The sequence below is a fragment of the Hydractinia symbiolongicarpus genome, chromosome 2 (genome assembly GCF_029227915.1).
Source record: "Hydractinia symbiolongicarpus strain clone_291-10 chromosome 2, HSymV2.1, whole genome shotgun sequence".
Lineage (NCBI taxonomy): Eukaryota > Metazoa > Cnidaria > Hydrozoa > Anthoathecata > Hydractiniidae > Hydractinia > Hydractinia symbiolongicarpus.
Genome location: NC_079876.1, coordinates 30,627,308 through 30,643,621, shown reverse-complemented (window position 1 = coordinate 30,643,621; position 16,314 = coordinate 30,627,308). Strand labels below are relative to the sequence as shown.

The following is a 16,314-nucleotide window of genomic DNA, read 5'->3' as shown; positions in this document are numbered from 1 at the left end:
TTATTACTGACTGCATAGCCAGAACATATACCTTCGTGTGGCAAAGTGAAACGAAAGCTCTCTTTTACAATTATTTTTTTTTAAAAAAAAATTAAAATAATTCTGCATAAGTTCTCACAGAGCTGAGCAATCAAACGAAAAATAAAATATGCATAGTTTTTTATTTCAAAGGACGTTTTATTGAACTGCAAGTTGTGCATGATTTTTATTTCAAAGGACTTTTATTTGAGACGCAGGTTGTGAAAGTTAATGATTATTTACCATGTCACACATTTGTGTATGGTTTTTATTTCAAAAGGATATATTTTGGAAGGCAAATAAAATATCAAGGTGTGACTATAAGCCTGTAAAACGTTATGGAAAAAGTTGAAGCGGGAAGGTAGAGGGGCTGCATCACCCCTCCCCCTCCAGCATGAATAGGATTAAGGGCAGTAACAACCTTAGTAATTTGATATGGCACTCGGCATTTGCAGAGGTAATTACCGACATATTTTCAAAACAAGTACCTTCATGTTGGCAATTTTTTGACGTAGTAAAATCGCACATTAAAAGTCCCTAGGCATTGTGTGATTAGATGTGTAAAAATAGCCAAAGATATAACAGCGGAAAAAAGAATTTGTTTTTCCAGAGCATAGTTCAGTTGCCTCCTTCTTATTTTTCTTTGCTTTTCTCCGGCAAAATTAATATTCTTTATTTAGGAGGTGGCTAAAACATTTTTTTGTGTTTTGTTAAGTTTAAAAATATAGAAGCTGCCACAAGTATTCTAATAAGTGCAAATATAGCTATATATATCGACGCTAAAAATGGCGAATTACGAGGGTGTGTCTAATGATGGAGGTGAAGAGCAGCGTTGACAAAGACCTGTCTCTCGTTTCTGCTCTTGCGCTTTGATGTCTGTCCTGCTTTTGTAACCCTGCTTATTTCAGCATGCTATCGCAAAAGGGAAAAATGACGAGTTTAGTTTACTGGACTTTGTTGATGTTTGCACTACATATTGGAAGAAAATCATAAAACAAACTTTAATTAGACAGTAATTTCTGGCTCTTTCTATATCGTGGGATGCATTAAAGTAGTATTCTTTTTTATTGATTTCACTTACTTGCGTCTGCGTCAATCTAGCGCACTGTGTGAACTTGAATGAAGTAAGTGACGCAATGACGCAAGAATATCAAATTTTTTTGATATTTTGCGTCGTTGCGTTGCTTTTGCTTCACTCTTGCGGCATATTTTTATAATGGGAACACAAAAACGCAATGTGCGCAAGAAACGCAAAGAGATTTTTCGAGAAAAAAAATTGAAAAAAAAAATCATTTCACTGAGAGAAGTGAATAAATTTAAAATTAATTGCAAATGGAAAAGAGCAAAAATTTGCAGTGAAGCAGTTAGAAAATACCCAGTGTGTTAAATCATACACAAGGCAAAAGTTAAAGATAAAAACAAGAAAAAACTTGGGTAAACAATTCCTTTAAAAATACTTAATTTTTAGCATATAAGATTTCTCGAAAAAATTCAATGTTATAAATCTATTATATTGATACATGAAAAGTACAAAGCATATTCAATGTTGATGTACTTTTTTTAGCCAGTAACGGTGAAAAATTGTTCCGAAACATAAGAAACATATAAGGGAGAGAAAAAAAGTAAATAGTTAAAAAAAATCAGTGCTTTTTCATCATCCATAATGCTAAAGTTTTTTATGTAAGTGTGAACGGCTTGCGTTTTTCTTGCTTCACTCTTGCGTTTCTCTTAAAGAAGCTGCTATAGCGCATGCGTACTTCATGACGCAGACGCAAGCAAGTGTGAATCAGGCTTTAGGCAACCTCATTCCCAAGGATTGTTCAGAACAAGGATGGCAATACTCACTTGAGCATCATACTCGCCTAGGTCAACAGGTTAAAGATCAGTAATTTTCACAACCTGCTTTTTGAAATAAATTGATTTAAATTTGAAATGAAAGAAATCATGCACACACCTGCTGCTAATATATTATTTTTTTTGTTTTATTGCTTTTAAATGGCTAGTATATTATGTTGAATTATGTTTTTTAAAAAAACAATCATTAGTACAGAGGTCAATGTGAAATGTACATAGAATTTTTTTAACTTCGTTGCGACAGTTATTAATTGTTTTTGGCTATGAAAGTCATTAATAATAGCGAGTAAAAGTCATTAATTTGTGAGCGCTACTGAAATACTACGTAATAGGGTCATGTGCCACTAGAAAGGACTGGAGCTAGCTCAGTTTTTTCAGGAATATTTGAGTAGGTGTGCGATGATTCGAACGTTTAAATCAAGTAACGCGTGCGATGTAAAGCGCACGTGCAAAGAATGTTACGCATATGACACGGGTTCTGAGGTTATTTTTTGTTGCGCCTTTATTTTGCAGTAGAAAAGTGGGGGACGTTTTAAATCGTAAACCCCAAACACGACGATCGAGCATCTACTGGTATAGCGACTTCCTCAATCTTAACTTCCTTTTCTACATGTCCGAAATAGTATGTATGACTATACTGTCATTTTTATATTAATTGTTCACTTTTCAGGTCATCACAAGCAAATAGGCAAAAATATGCTTTGTTTTCAAGTTAAAAAAAATCTCTATTCACGTGGCTTAAAACTTCAAAAAAATTTACATCGCACGTGGGTTTCGTCAGGCATGAAGAAAAAAATCCATTAAATTCGGACCTGAAGAAATTATCTACAATTAAATCCAGTCTATTCTGCCTGTAAGTGTAGTTTTGCAGACTTGCTTCATCCGTGCTCTGTCGGCATTCACCTCCGCATTAGTTAAGAACCACATGGCTGGATTTCTTGTGTAAGACATGGTTACCAACAACGAAGGGGCCAGGCAAAAGAGATTTATGTCTACGTAGTTCTTTTAAGGTTACTGTAAAGGAAACAAATTTTTTTTTTAGGTTTTTTGCAAAAAATTCATGACAATTCTCTTTTGAATGACATATTTTATATTCCATAAAAATATTTGGAACATCCCTTTTTTCTGGAAAAAGCCTTTTCACAGGTGTTTTATCCTTCGTACCTTCGAGAAAATATGTGCAAAATGAGTTGAGCATATTCCATGCTGCAATGGAATGCAGACATTGCCGAAATATATCATGAAAGTCTCCAATACAACTAAAGACAACTGCATCAAAGCTGTTATGGGAGCGCCTGCGCAACACAGCCAGAAAATTTGCTTATGCTTAAGGTGTCCCTGGCATTTCTTTTAGCCAATGTTATGTCAGGGTTTTAGTACAGGGGTAAAAACAGCGAATCTGTAGGTAGCCTCTACTTTAATTGGTGGATAAGGTGAGCCTCCTTCGTCAGCCGTCTAGTCAAGTAATGTGTTGACACAAGACATTGTAGTACCTAACGTCCAGGGCATGTATACATGTGTTCACAATATTTGCTGTTCTAATTGCGTACTTGAAACAAAATTAACGCTCAGGACATCTCAATCAGCAACACTTGACTAGCAAAAATGCGCCTGACATTATGGGCATGTTGATGCGCCTGACACTCAGGGCATCTCATCTGCCTCATGCGTTTAATGCTAGGGCGTCTCATTGCGTCCAACGCTGAGGACATCTCATCTGTCTCATGTGTCTGACGTTCAGGCCATCTCGTCTGCCTCATGCGTCTTACTTATGAAAACGCCTATGATGCATATCCTGACGGTCAGAATATGCATAAATTGTGCATGTGACAACGCATGAAGGTGGCACCTGCATTCCTACCCATTCTCCAAAATTTCTATAAATAGTCCAACGTATACTGAACGTGTTGTGTCTACTCATTCCAATAGAAATACAGCGTTTATATCAATTTTGTGTCATTATTCTGAAACCCAAAGCAATTAGCTTCAAAGTTGTACAGATGAAAAAGGGATCAACCACAATTAAAAAAAGTAGAGAGAATTGTAATAGAATTTATATCCTGGAATGTTGTTATGGTAAAATTTTAACTCAGGTTATTTTAATTTTATAAGCAATGATGGAAGGTTCAGGTTCTTATAAAAAATCTGATAATCATTTTTTCCTCTCTTTTAATTGCAGTCTTTCTTCAAAAGAAGCAGATGACATATCATATTTCAAGCCAAAATGTTGCTACTCCTACAGAACCCCACCTTTACATGATCTATTACAACTTTCTTGTGTCAAAACCAATATTTTCATGCTTAATTTTAGCCAATAAAATGTCCTTAGATAGATAGATGTGCAGGGATATACCCTGTCTATTATTTCCAGGAGGGGCCATGGCTTAGATGGAGATTCCTAGAGTATTTAATGCTCTTTTTAAGCTACGCCGACCCAATTAGGGCCCGCGCTCTACTAGACAACTCCCGGCAACATCGATTTTCAGACATGAAAAAAAGACAAAAGGCTTTGGGAATGAGGTTTGAATCTCAAAACCTACAGCAGTGCAATTAGCAAGCATTTTTAAATTTTTAAAAGTTGAGCTTCACACAATCTAGGCTGTGTTATGTTAATACAGGGAAATATTGTTAAACCTCACTTTTGATATATAAATTATTTTTATTTAAAACATAATAGAGAGCAAGCTGCAAACTTAAACAACACATTCTATACAAAAACAGTGGGTTCAATTACTTCTGCTAAAGCAGTAAACAATCATGCTTTCTTTATAATTTATTTGCAGAATTATTATATTAAGGGGCCTTCGAAATTTTTTTTCAGGCCCTGTTAGCGGGATATCGCCGCTAAGGGGAAAGGGGGTCTGAAGTTTGAAAAAAAAGTCCGCTATGGATTGAGAAATTTCAAAATTTGTTTGTGGCCTGAAAATTCTTCGTCGTTCGTGAGTATAATTCCTCTTGTTATCAATTCCGATTTCTTTTATCAACAAAACATGCCCTGAGCTTCCAATATTTATCTGAATGTGTGTATTTCACGGACAATAATCCGCTAAAAGAGGTCTGAATCTTAGCGGCAATATCCTGATAACGGGCCTGAAAAAAATTTTTCAATGCCCCTATTGAATTATCTATGCAAAAAAATTATTACCAAGTTTAACATTATCTAACTAGGTTACCTTTACATAAGCGATTAGGTTACATTTACATTACCGCTTAAGTAGGATGTGATTGACAACTAATTAGGAGGTGTCGTTTTTTTATACTGTAACATCATATTTAAATGTTTTTCCCCTGCTCTGTGTACTGTAAAAGTCAAACTTCACGCAACTCTAAATTTTCTAACGTGATCTTGACGGTACACATACAGACATTTAATGCTCCCAGCCTTGCATCGTTTGTACATTTTAAAACAAATAATCACTGGACTTCACTTCAGAATAAAAAAGATTTAAACTTGGTTTCGTTTTGGAATGCACTACCAACAATTCCGGACTTTGAGCCATGAGTGTCAAAAGCCCATTTTGAACTGAGACATCGAGTACAATTATCTCTCCTACTGGGAACTTATTCATAAAATCACAATTATTATAGTTCAAATTTTTTGTTTCAACGCGCCTCTGGGATTTTGTACACAACTTTATCTTTAACTGTCCATTTTACATGAATCATTCTTTGTCCTTCTAGTATGAAACATTTTTATAGCATAACTACGAGGGAGACCCAAATTAGAGGCAAACGATTGTGTGCGGAACAATGTTTTTTTTGCGCGCGCGGGAAATTTTTTCATTCGGGCGAGGAACTTGGTAAGACTAGTGGTTTGTTATCTCAAGCTGTCTTCATTTTACATCCAAACAAATTTTAAACAACTTTACATAAATCCAAGTCAAAATGTTTGAGGCAAAACTTGAAGATGGCACACCTTTAAAAAAACTGATAGAATCAATGAAAGATTTATTCACTGATGTAAATTTTGATTGTACAGCAGCAGGAATAAGCTGTCAAGCTATGGACAGTAGTCACGTTTGTCTGTGCTCAGTCCTGTTAAAAGCAGACTCGTTTGACCCTTACAGATGTGATCGCAATTTAACATTAGGAATGAACTGCGTAACTTTGTCCAAAATATTAAAGTGCGCAGGCAATGATGAATCAATCACTGTTCGAGCTGAAGACAATGCAGATACGGTTTCGTTTGTCTATGAAAAACCAAATCAGGAGCGTGTATCAAAGTTTGAAATGAAAGTTATGGATATTGATAGCGAACATCTTGGAATTCCTGACCAAGAATACGATGCTATAATTAGACTGCCATCTCATGAGTTCTCTAGAATCTGTCGCGATCTTAGTCAGTTTGGGGACACTGTTACCATTGCTGCTACGAAAGATGGTATCCGATTTTCGTGTAGTGGCGAGACTGGTAACGGAAGCATTACTCTTCGACAAAGTTCTTCAGTTGATTCAAAAGAAGATGAAGAAGTTTCAATCGAATTAAACGAAGCTGTAACACAAACATATGCAATGCGATTTCTTATCCTGTTTTCTAAGGTAATTTCAATAATATTTGGTTCTATGTTTTGTTTTGTGCAGAGCTAGCTACAGTACTTGTATTACAGAGTAGTATTGCTTTTTGTTTCAAAATAATAATTGTTTCACCTTTAGGCTCAATCACTTTCAAAGAGTGTAGCTTTGTCAATTTGTCAAGACGTTCCACTTGTTGTTGAATACAAAATTGGTGACTGTGGCCATATCAGATATTTCTTGGCACCAAAGATTGATGATGACATTCGAGATGACATGGAACAAGGGGGTGATAATGATGAAGGACAGCAAAATGAAAATTGATGTAACGCAATTGTTTTATTAACAAATCAGCATGAGTCCACTAATCTGACAGTGCAACTAATAATGATATACACCCTTTTGTAGCATATATTTCTATTTGGTTTCAGCTTTAATATTTCAATATATATATGTTCCGTTTTTAGTTTACCATGGTTAGGAATTAAATAACATGCTTTTGGAAATATAACCTTGTATAAATTATTTAAATAGATAGTGATTGTACAAACCTGTGTTTTTTATCGTGTTTTTTTCAGCAGATTATCAGCAGAACTAGTTCTGTTGCCAACAGAAAATATACTTTGAACAATTTTTAAAACTGCTAAGTTTGACTGCATTTATTAGACTGCATTATAAGTATGTTGTTCAAAAAATCTTGTCCTCTTGTCCAAAAATTAACAAATAGATGGGAAATAGAAACTGTTATTAGCCAAGTAAACACCTATGCCTCTTATTCTTAGTTAAAAAAAATAAATATAATGTCAGCCATTGATAATGATTGTGAGGAAGAAGTCATTACGATTCAGGATGCAGTTAATGAGAAACTAAAACAGGAAGAGGATGCTATTGCAGTGTTAGGGGCTGGTGATGAAAATAATTGCTCATACAATTTGGTAAGTTTAAAACATTAAATTGGCCATCTGAAAAATTTGAAAAATGTATCAAAATTTAACCATACATGTGCCTCATCACAAAAACTATATAAGCAAATTATGTTCTTTCAAATTTTATAAGTGGAAGTGCCAATATTTCTTCCCATTTTCTTCAATGTTTAAATGTGCAGAATAACAAATCATGATTTGTTTAGTCAAAGGCTGAATATCTTTTCTAATCTAGATACATGATCACAATATAAAAATAACACAAGTTCTATACATTCAAAAATATACATGTTTTTAATATAGAGCTTAGATTAAATAAACAAGTTTTACCACGCTATTTTCATGCAATTGTTATCATCATCCAACCATTTTAAAGCAACAAACATTCTGATGTCATTTACATTTTTTGTCAACAAAATATAGAAATTTTATTAGACTCTAAAGTTGTTTGTCTATATAAACATGGTAATTTTTTTGCTCTTTATTTGTTGCTTCATCCAAAAAAGTGGAATCAAATAATTATTGCTGTTTTTGCCCAAATCCCAAATTTTGTTGCAAAATGCAAGACATAATAATGTTGCAATATGTAAGAAAAGTTTTCTCCTTTGTGAACAGATTTACATTATCTTTATTTTCTTTGACAAATCTGAAATTGTTATGACAAAAAACTTCCAACGTATTTGTACAAATTTTAGTGAGCACTAATTCAGCGATTTTGGTCTGAAATTGCCAAATTAAGTGCTCGCCAAATTTAATTTTTTTATCCATCAAAATAAATGGGCAAATTCAACGCATAAAAATTATTCTCTTACAGTCAAAAAAATCATCTCCAAATTAAATACACATCAAATTTAGTTTAAAATGCCCATTGCTAAATTAAATGTTACAACCACAAGCTAAAACAATACTAAAGTTAAAAGAACTTAATAAACCAGATGAATAAATATAAGAACAAGAAATAAGTACAAGAAAAAAACTTACTAATTTGCTATCCACATGTTTGCCTACAAGTAGCTCACATGCAAGCACACACTGCAGCAACTGAACAACTACACACCTTACAAACATAATTGACAATTAAACAAACAATTATACTGCACACACAAACATATAACAAACAACGAAACTGGCACCGAGGCATTAACATGGCTTCCCTAATGTGATACCACATAATCTTATAAAATAATACGAAGTGTATGTGACGGTCATAGTGGATGTGTTCATTTTCTTATGAAGTCGCCAGAATTTTATGTCAAAGTTGCTGAAAAAAATGTCTCAAATGTTAAATTTTATGTTATGGTGTGACGTCAATAACACTACTTTAATGTCAATATCCTCTATTAAATTAATGAGGCAATGACAGTGCACTTAAAACTTTGAGGCCAAATAACCTTGGAAACGAGGTGGTGACGACAATGTTTTCACCGCATGGGTAACCACCTAGGACCAATTTGGGTAAGTTTCCCAAACTTGGGTCCCCGAATCCGTTTCGGAATGGATGGGTTATGACGTCATCAAAACACATCAAACCCTAATATCTCATCAACTGTTTATCAAAAGTACATGATCCTTATTACAATTTCTAAAAAAAAATTTAGGGTTTTTAGTTGATTAATAACTCAGCTTTAAATTTTTTAGTAAATAAAATTTATTTGTTACGCTTGTGTACTCGAATAGACGCATAATCCAATTTATGTACAGTATGTTAAAGTTGCTGTCCATTTAGAAACCTTAATTTAGCAATTCTGGTAATTCCAGTAGCATCCTGTGTTATACAGACCACTCTACACATTTTCCAGTCGTTCCTATAGTTCTCTTCCTTTAAAAGGACAATGTCGTCAATATGAAAATTTTGTTGCATCATCTTTCATTTTATTCTGGGTTGCAGGGATTGCAAAGTATTCAAAAGTTTATCTATTTGCAAATTTAACTAAATTTTCAGGATAATTTCTTCAGAGATATGAGAACAATTTCAACAGTCTTGTCATTTTTGGTGTTATTGATCACACACAGACCAATGGAAGACTCGAAAATCACAGGTCTGGACACTATAAAAGCAAATTTGGGCGTGTGCTTTACTTTACAAGACTGTTTTAAATCGCAAAAATTTTTGTCAGCAACAATTTTTGTTTTTAGATAAGCAATACAAGTAGCACACCCTGAGCAACTTAATCATGTCAAAATAGGAATATATTTTAAAATGTGGAAGGAAAAACCAATTCTGTGCCAGAGGAGAGGTGCCCTGGGGGGAAACATTTCTAATCTCAAACTAGCAGCTTTTCATCCCTGACTATAGGGAGCCAGGGAAGAAAAGTTGTTAGTAGTTCTGGTACATGACACAAAGCACTTCGACCATTTTTGGCATGTTTGCAGGTGTTCTGCATTGGTCAAAATTTGACATTTTACATGATTAATTTTTTATTAACAATAATCTGAGTTTTTTTAATAATATTTAGGGTTATGTGGAAAGACAAGCATTGTTTTCCTGTGAGACATGTGACCCGTTGCATGAGAATTTGGCAGGAGTTTGTTTCGGCTGTTCCTTGCATTGCCATGAAGGGCATGATCTGATTGAACTTTACACAAAACGGTATGTCTTCCATTGATTATTTTATTCATTCTTTTTTACATTACTTCTAAAAGCAATTATGAAAAAGGTGAATCACTTAGTAAATAAAGCAGACTTTGTGTTTGAGAATTTACACACGAATACGCTCGTCTCATTGAAATTAATTGTTATAACCCCCGTGAAAAGATAGTCTGTGGCCAGGTCGAGAGAATAGACATCGCAAAACAAAATGGTAGGCCATCACAGTGAATACAACGTGGTACAATGCAGCCTCTCTCTTTCTTCAGTATTTTAATGTAATCCTGCAATATATACTTGCTGTAGGTTATGACAAATTGCACATGCAAATTCTCTAATATGATGTATTTGTGCGATTTGTATTACTTGTTGTTTTCTTTGTGGAATTCCCTGTGTGAGTGACATTAAGAGGTGTACACCCCCTCACACACATTGATAAGTCATGCTGTTGACACCACACTGGATGTGTTCTTTCTGCATGTGAGAAACTCGAAAAATATTTCACTGCTGCATGTGGCAATTGTAGCTAAAATTGCTGCTGAATATGCAAAATATATAATTTCCAGCAGCAATAAATATGCCGTCACTACAAATATTATTTGTGGGGATAACAAAGTGACGAAAAATGTGTAACACATACAGTGTCGATCGCAACTAAAGCTACACATTTTTTAAACTAGTAGTATTAAATGAGAAAGAAAAAATTGAGAGTAGCTAAGAGTACAATGCGAGTGCAAGTATACTAAACAGAAGTAAAGTTTTAAATAACAGTCACTAGTTTGGTTGCAAGTCATTCACTGCAAGACCTGACAACGGTAATTCTATTGGCGCTGAGAAGTCTGAAATTCCGTCGCTAATACAAAAAAAATAGTTGACGGCAGCTTGTCAGGCTGAATTATGGCTGAAGTTCATTTACCACAGCGAATAGAAATGTATCAACCAATCATGTTTTGAAATACAATGTCAAAATGAGGTTTAAGATTTCAAAATAAAACTGAAGTTGGTGTGAAAGATAAGTTTCACTTTCTGTGTGCAATATTTAATGTATATAAACATTGAATATCTTGAGTATAATATTGACTATAATAAATGAAAAAAAGTCCTGTAAATAATTAAATAATTAAAAATAAATATCTGATTTGTTATGTGCTGTGCAGTTTTATTTTTCGTGTTTGCAACTGCACTGCATTATTTTATTCACAACAAATATAGATTGACTGTGAACCCACCTTCAGAGTTGAAGTCTTGATATGCATTCTGTGAACTCTGTCTACAAAACTGTCATATGGCAATAATTTAAATATAAGATATACAGTTAAGGTGTCAAGTTTAATTGGAGATGTACTATTGTGATTTTGTCTGCACTAATTTGAAAAGTTCACAGTTTTTTCAATAATTTAATTTTTCATTTATAGTTCAATTTAGATGTTAAAAGTGGTTTGTCAAAAATTTAGCCGAATTGCATCTAATATTAACTAATTACTTTCTTCTGTAAACTTTCTCCTGAAGCAATGTGTTTCTTTTATTATATAGTCTGCTTTAAATATTCAAATGTTTATTATAACTAAATTATTGTAGGAATTTCAGATGTGATTGTGGAAATTCAAAATTTGGTGATTTAACATGCTCCTTAGAAAAGGTGATTTTACTGCTACTTTCTAAAGTTTTTGTTTAACTTCCACCAAATAAACTTTCTGGTCATCCTAATAATAATAATGGTAATAATATTAGAATTTGCATGGACAGACAGACAAACATACATACATACATACATACATTGTAAGAAGTTGTAGTTTTGATGTAACTTTTTTTACTTCTCTGTATTACAGGAAAAGGATGAAATAAACCCGAAAAATAAATATAATCACAACTTCCATGGTAAATATTGTACTTGTGGGCGACCGTATCCTGATCCAGAAGATGAGGTGGGTTGCATTACAAGAGCATGATTTATTTGTGTTCTACAGAGGCTGCGTGAAAGTTTCACTTTGGCCCAAGTTAGTGAAAATTAAGACAATTGTTGCTTTTTAGAGTAACCCTTTGCATTTTCACAGTACATCAGAGTACCCAGCAGTCAGTTTGGGAAAATTTCAACTTTAGTCAAAGCTTGAGATAAATAAAAATTTGCTAGTCGCATACGTTCATTTAATATGTATTGGTTTTTACTTTGTAGGTTGAAGATGAAATGATTCAATGTATTTTATGTGAAGACTGGTTCCATTCCAGGGTAGGTTATGTGTATTAAGTGGTAGTGTTGTTGTAAATATGTAGTTGGTCTCAGTTACGTTGAAGGGTAATCTTTCAACTGTTTACATATCCCATATGAGCAAACATTTTATGGTACTAATCATTCCAGTTCTATAGGTATCAGGAGAGAACCTCTTTATTTTGAAATCCATTCCAAAATTTTTGTATTTTTTTACTTAATAAAAAATTTGCATAGACCCTCAACAGAAACCTCGGTGCTTATCGTAGAGGTCCAAATGGACCATTAAGGCAGTTTAAGTGTGTTGGAACATCTATTTATGCTATGAGTTTGCTTATCTAGATAACCATGTTAGATATAAGACATTGCTTTAACTACTCCCAGTTGTTCAAGAAAAATGCTACCTTAATTTTCAGCATTTAGGCTGTTTAGCACCGGCAGATTATTCAGAAATGATTTGTGACCAGTGTGTGAAGAAAAATACATTTCTACAGTTTTACAAAGACTTTACTGGTAATTTTCGTTACTGTTTTACTGCTGGTTGTATTAAATAATTTGCTGTTATCAAATTCTAACTTTCTTGAGTATGCCAGTGAGGGATATATAAAACACTCAACGTCTATTTCTAAATGCTAAAAATATATTTTTTAAATATGCTTTGTGTTTTCTCTCTACTGAGGTACTCTAAAAGCATGCCCTGCTATTGTCCAATTCACTTTAACGTGAAAGTAATACTTTATATTTAGTTACCCCATCTGCCACCGTAATTAAAAACAACGATACTAATGACAATGTAGATGTGGAATCGGCTGTTGATTCAAAACTACTTGCTTCAACAAATGATACAGAGGTATTTGTGTAGTGCCAAACCTAATTTTTCATCTTCGTTAAATTTACAACATGCGCCTAATTTTTTTTTCTGACTAATTATATTGGACTGTTTTTAATATTATTTATTTTTAATTTGAAATTGTCCAAGTTTAGTTGTCAATGTTTACAACGGGCTTAAAACTTAGTTTATCTGTTATCTCAAAATGTGATAATTTTTGCTGACGTCAACGAGGTCATTTTTCTTAAATTTCGATTCTCTTTTGCCCTGATTATTTTCAAAAAGCAGACATGTTAGAAAGTGTGACTAGCACTAGGAAAATTAGCACTTCTGTGGCCTTTGTTCAACAGACTAACGAATTCACAGTTTGATGCTTTTTGCCAACTTCACAAAATAGCCAAAAAAGTGCTATCGATCTCTATAAAACGTAATCGTGTTTGAACTATGTGTTTACAGTATAACACTTCGTGGACAAAAAATGCGTTTTTTATTACATTTTTTATTTATACATAATGAGGCCAAAACAAATATTTAGTTAAATTTTGTCACTAATTAATAAAAATTCCTGTAATTAAGAATCGTTAGGGTTGGTAGTGATTAATGATTTGAAAAGGCTTCTCCAAAAGTAGATTTTTAACAACTTTATTCAATCTCCTTAATTTCAGTTTTACAGCCGTTCTTTTCTTTCAGTCCTTTCTGGCAAGTCATATGGAAATATATAAGTTACAATTTAGGCTCATTTCATGATTAAGTATGTCATGAAAAATTCATACCGAAAAAAAATATAAGTCATTTCTTTTTGCAATTCGTTAAAAAAACTTTATCTTAACCATCAAAAAATTTTAAACAGTAAGTCAAATTTATGCCCAAAACAAAGTGTAGAACGCAAAAATTGAGACAATAATTTTACCAGCCCCAGTATTACATTTTTGAACTCGATTACTGCCTTTTTACAAGATTAAAATTTCAGCAGATTGCGTAATAGTTCAGGTTAATGCTTTTTCTAATATCTCCTAAAATTGAATGTTTACATTTTCTCTTCTTTCTACACAATCTTTCCTGTGGCTTCGCTTCATCTTTTTATTGTTGGTGAAGTTGGTATTGTTCTCGTTGTAGAATTGCAAGCTTGAGATTTTGAAGCAAATATATAAAGCAGTTGAAGAGAAAGATCTAAAAGCTTTATTCATGAAAGACAGCTGGCGAAATATGTTGTGCCAATGTCCGAAATGTTTGGTGAGTGTTTTGTAACTTGTTTTCGGATGGGCAACAACGGGATTTGCGCAGATTAAAAATCTTCGTAATATCTATATAACTAGTCGATGGCCCGTGGATAATTCGCCTGTCCTTTATATACCACATTTATATACCGTCTTGATTTTATTGTTGGTTCGTTGTCTTAGAGTAATTATGAAGAGAAAGAAATTGGTTTCATTATTACTGATACAGATACAATCTCGTTTTACGAGAAACGAGGTAAAGAAAATGTTGAGAAGGTATGGGAAGAAGCGGCTAACTCAATATCACAGATGAACAGAGTACAACAAGTGGAACTCATGCAAGGTGGTTATATAAAATCTCTGTATAATAAATAAACTGATTGCTTTCCAAAAAGAAAATGATTTACTAATCATTGCTATGCAGCGAACTGACGTCTGTGACAGGTAAACCAAACCGATTGATGGCCTTGTGGTAGAGCTTTTGCCTCCAGTGCGGAAGTTCTTGGTTTTAAACCCCAGTCGATCCTTTCTGCTTAACGTTGAGCATGAGAATAGGCCTAATATATTAGGCAGTTGTCTACTTAAGCGGCTTTTGTGCTTGCACTCCTTCCGTAGCACAATTGGGTGCTTTAAAAGCACTAGTACTTTCTTCGCAGGTCTCTCATTGATAACAGTGCCATTAGAAAATGAAGAGGCTATTCTCGGCAAATAATAGTAATGATAATAAAGGGCCTGTTGTGGAACTCCTCAATCTAATTTTTTTTCTCCAAAAGTAGATTTTTAAAAACTTCATTCAATCTCCTTAATTTTAGTGACGTATGTTTTTGCTTTCGAAATGCATAGAAATGCAACATGATTACTTAACATATGTTACACCTAAATTCTCAAATACTCAATTTTCTAGGAAAATATAAAAATGTTCTCAAATCTCCATTGATATAAATGCCGTCGTCTCAAAAAAGGTTAAAAAATACTAATCAAAAGTCTTGAAATTTGACAAAAGGAGAGACAGACTTAATTATTGCCTTGTAGAATAATCAATTTTTAAACTGGTCATTGGTTGAAATATTCAGCACTGACTACTAATCTTGGGTAGTTTTTACATTACCTTTTGTGTACAAAACATTGCACCTAAAAGGGTGTACGGCTTAAAGTGCTCACCCAGATGTGCGTCATGATTTACCTACACGAAGCGGCTGAGACGGTGTTTCTTCCTGGATCTTCCGCTGCTTTTATGCTTTTTCATAATCACTTTTTTTCGCTCTAGGATACAATGATCTTAAATCAGGCTTGCAAGAATTTTTAGGCGGTTTTAAAGAAAATCAGGTACGTTTTCCATTTTGATAGTGTTTCTTTGTTGTGAGCAAGTTTATCCTTTGTTCTTTCTCGACCCAATTTTCATGCCGTTTTGCGAAGAAAGGGGGATACTAAATTTTTCAAAAATAATATTTTTTTTGCCCAGGTTGTTCGAAAGGAGGACGTCGAAGGATTTTTTGAAGAACTAAACAAGAGAAAACGAAGGCGCTTAGATGACGGCGAAGGGATTCCGCCGAACGTTTGCAAGTACTGACGACTCAAGTTTGAATAAACGAGGTAAGTTCCAATCAACGAGGCAAGTTTGAATCAACGAGACAATTTCGAATCAACGAGGCAACTTTAAATCAACGAGGCAAGCGAGCTTAACGTTGTTGTTACTTAGAAGTCTTTCTTTTGTTACTTTTTGTTATGGAATACTGTATCGTAATACTGTATTAAAATATTTAATAAACCTAAACTTTTATATTTGTAAATAAATCCATATTGATGATCGACTGTCTCTTTATTTAAATGATTCCATAGTAATCAGTTCTATAAAACTGACCCGCTGAATTTCTGCATTTACATGTAACATAGGCTTGCCGGAAAAATAATTTTGGAAAATAATTTTTCAGGAATGTGATAACTTCAGATCAGTTTTTATCATCCATATTATCTTCAATTCTTTTTCTTATCTTTAATTACATATAATTTTTTTCTAAGCTTAATACGTTTACGTCTTTAAGCAACCTTGTTTTTTTTGAGTCAGGTATTAGGTTCTTTAAGTGAAAGAGGACCTTTTTAGCCTTTAATTTAACTTAATACCTGTTTTCAACGACAGTTAATGTAGACTTACTTAGTTTCGACTATTT

At 33.6% G+C, this 16,314-nt stretch overlaps 2 protein-coding genes across 2 annotated transcripts; both read left to right on the top strand.

Moving 5' to 3' along the window:
* Positions 1-5,636: 5,636 nt before the first annotated feature.
* Positions 5,637-6,934, top strand: LOC130630634 (proliferating cell nuclear antigen-like). Its single transcript, XM_057444204.1, has 2 exons — positions 5,637-6,411; positions 6,526-6,934. Exons 1-2 carry the CDS (start codon positions 5,758-5,760, stop codon positions 6,706-6,708), a joined length of 837 nt encoding a protein of 278 aa, XP_057300187.1. The 5' UTR covers positions 5,637-5,757; the 3' UTR covers positions 6,709-6,934.
* Positions 6,935-7,136: 202 nt separating this feature from the next.
* LOC130630628 (putative E3 ubiquitin-protein ligase UBR7) lies at positions 7,137-15,954 on the top strand. Its single transcript, XM_057444195.1, has 11 exons — positions 7,137-7,319; positions 9,764-9,897; positions 11,473-11,533; positions 11,724-11,819; positions 12,068-12,121; positions 12,517-12,613; positions 12,847-12,950; positions 14,046-14,162; positions 14,330-14,489; positions 15,414-15,472; positions 15,609-15,954. Exons 1-11 carry the CDS (start codon positions 7,185-7,187, stop codon positions 15,714-15,716), a joined length of 1,125 nt encoding a protein of 374 aa, XP_057300178.1. The 5' UTR covers positions 7,137-7,184; the 3' UTR covers positions 15,717-15,954.
* The last annotated feature ends 360 nt before the right edge of the window (positions 15,955-16,314 follow it).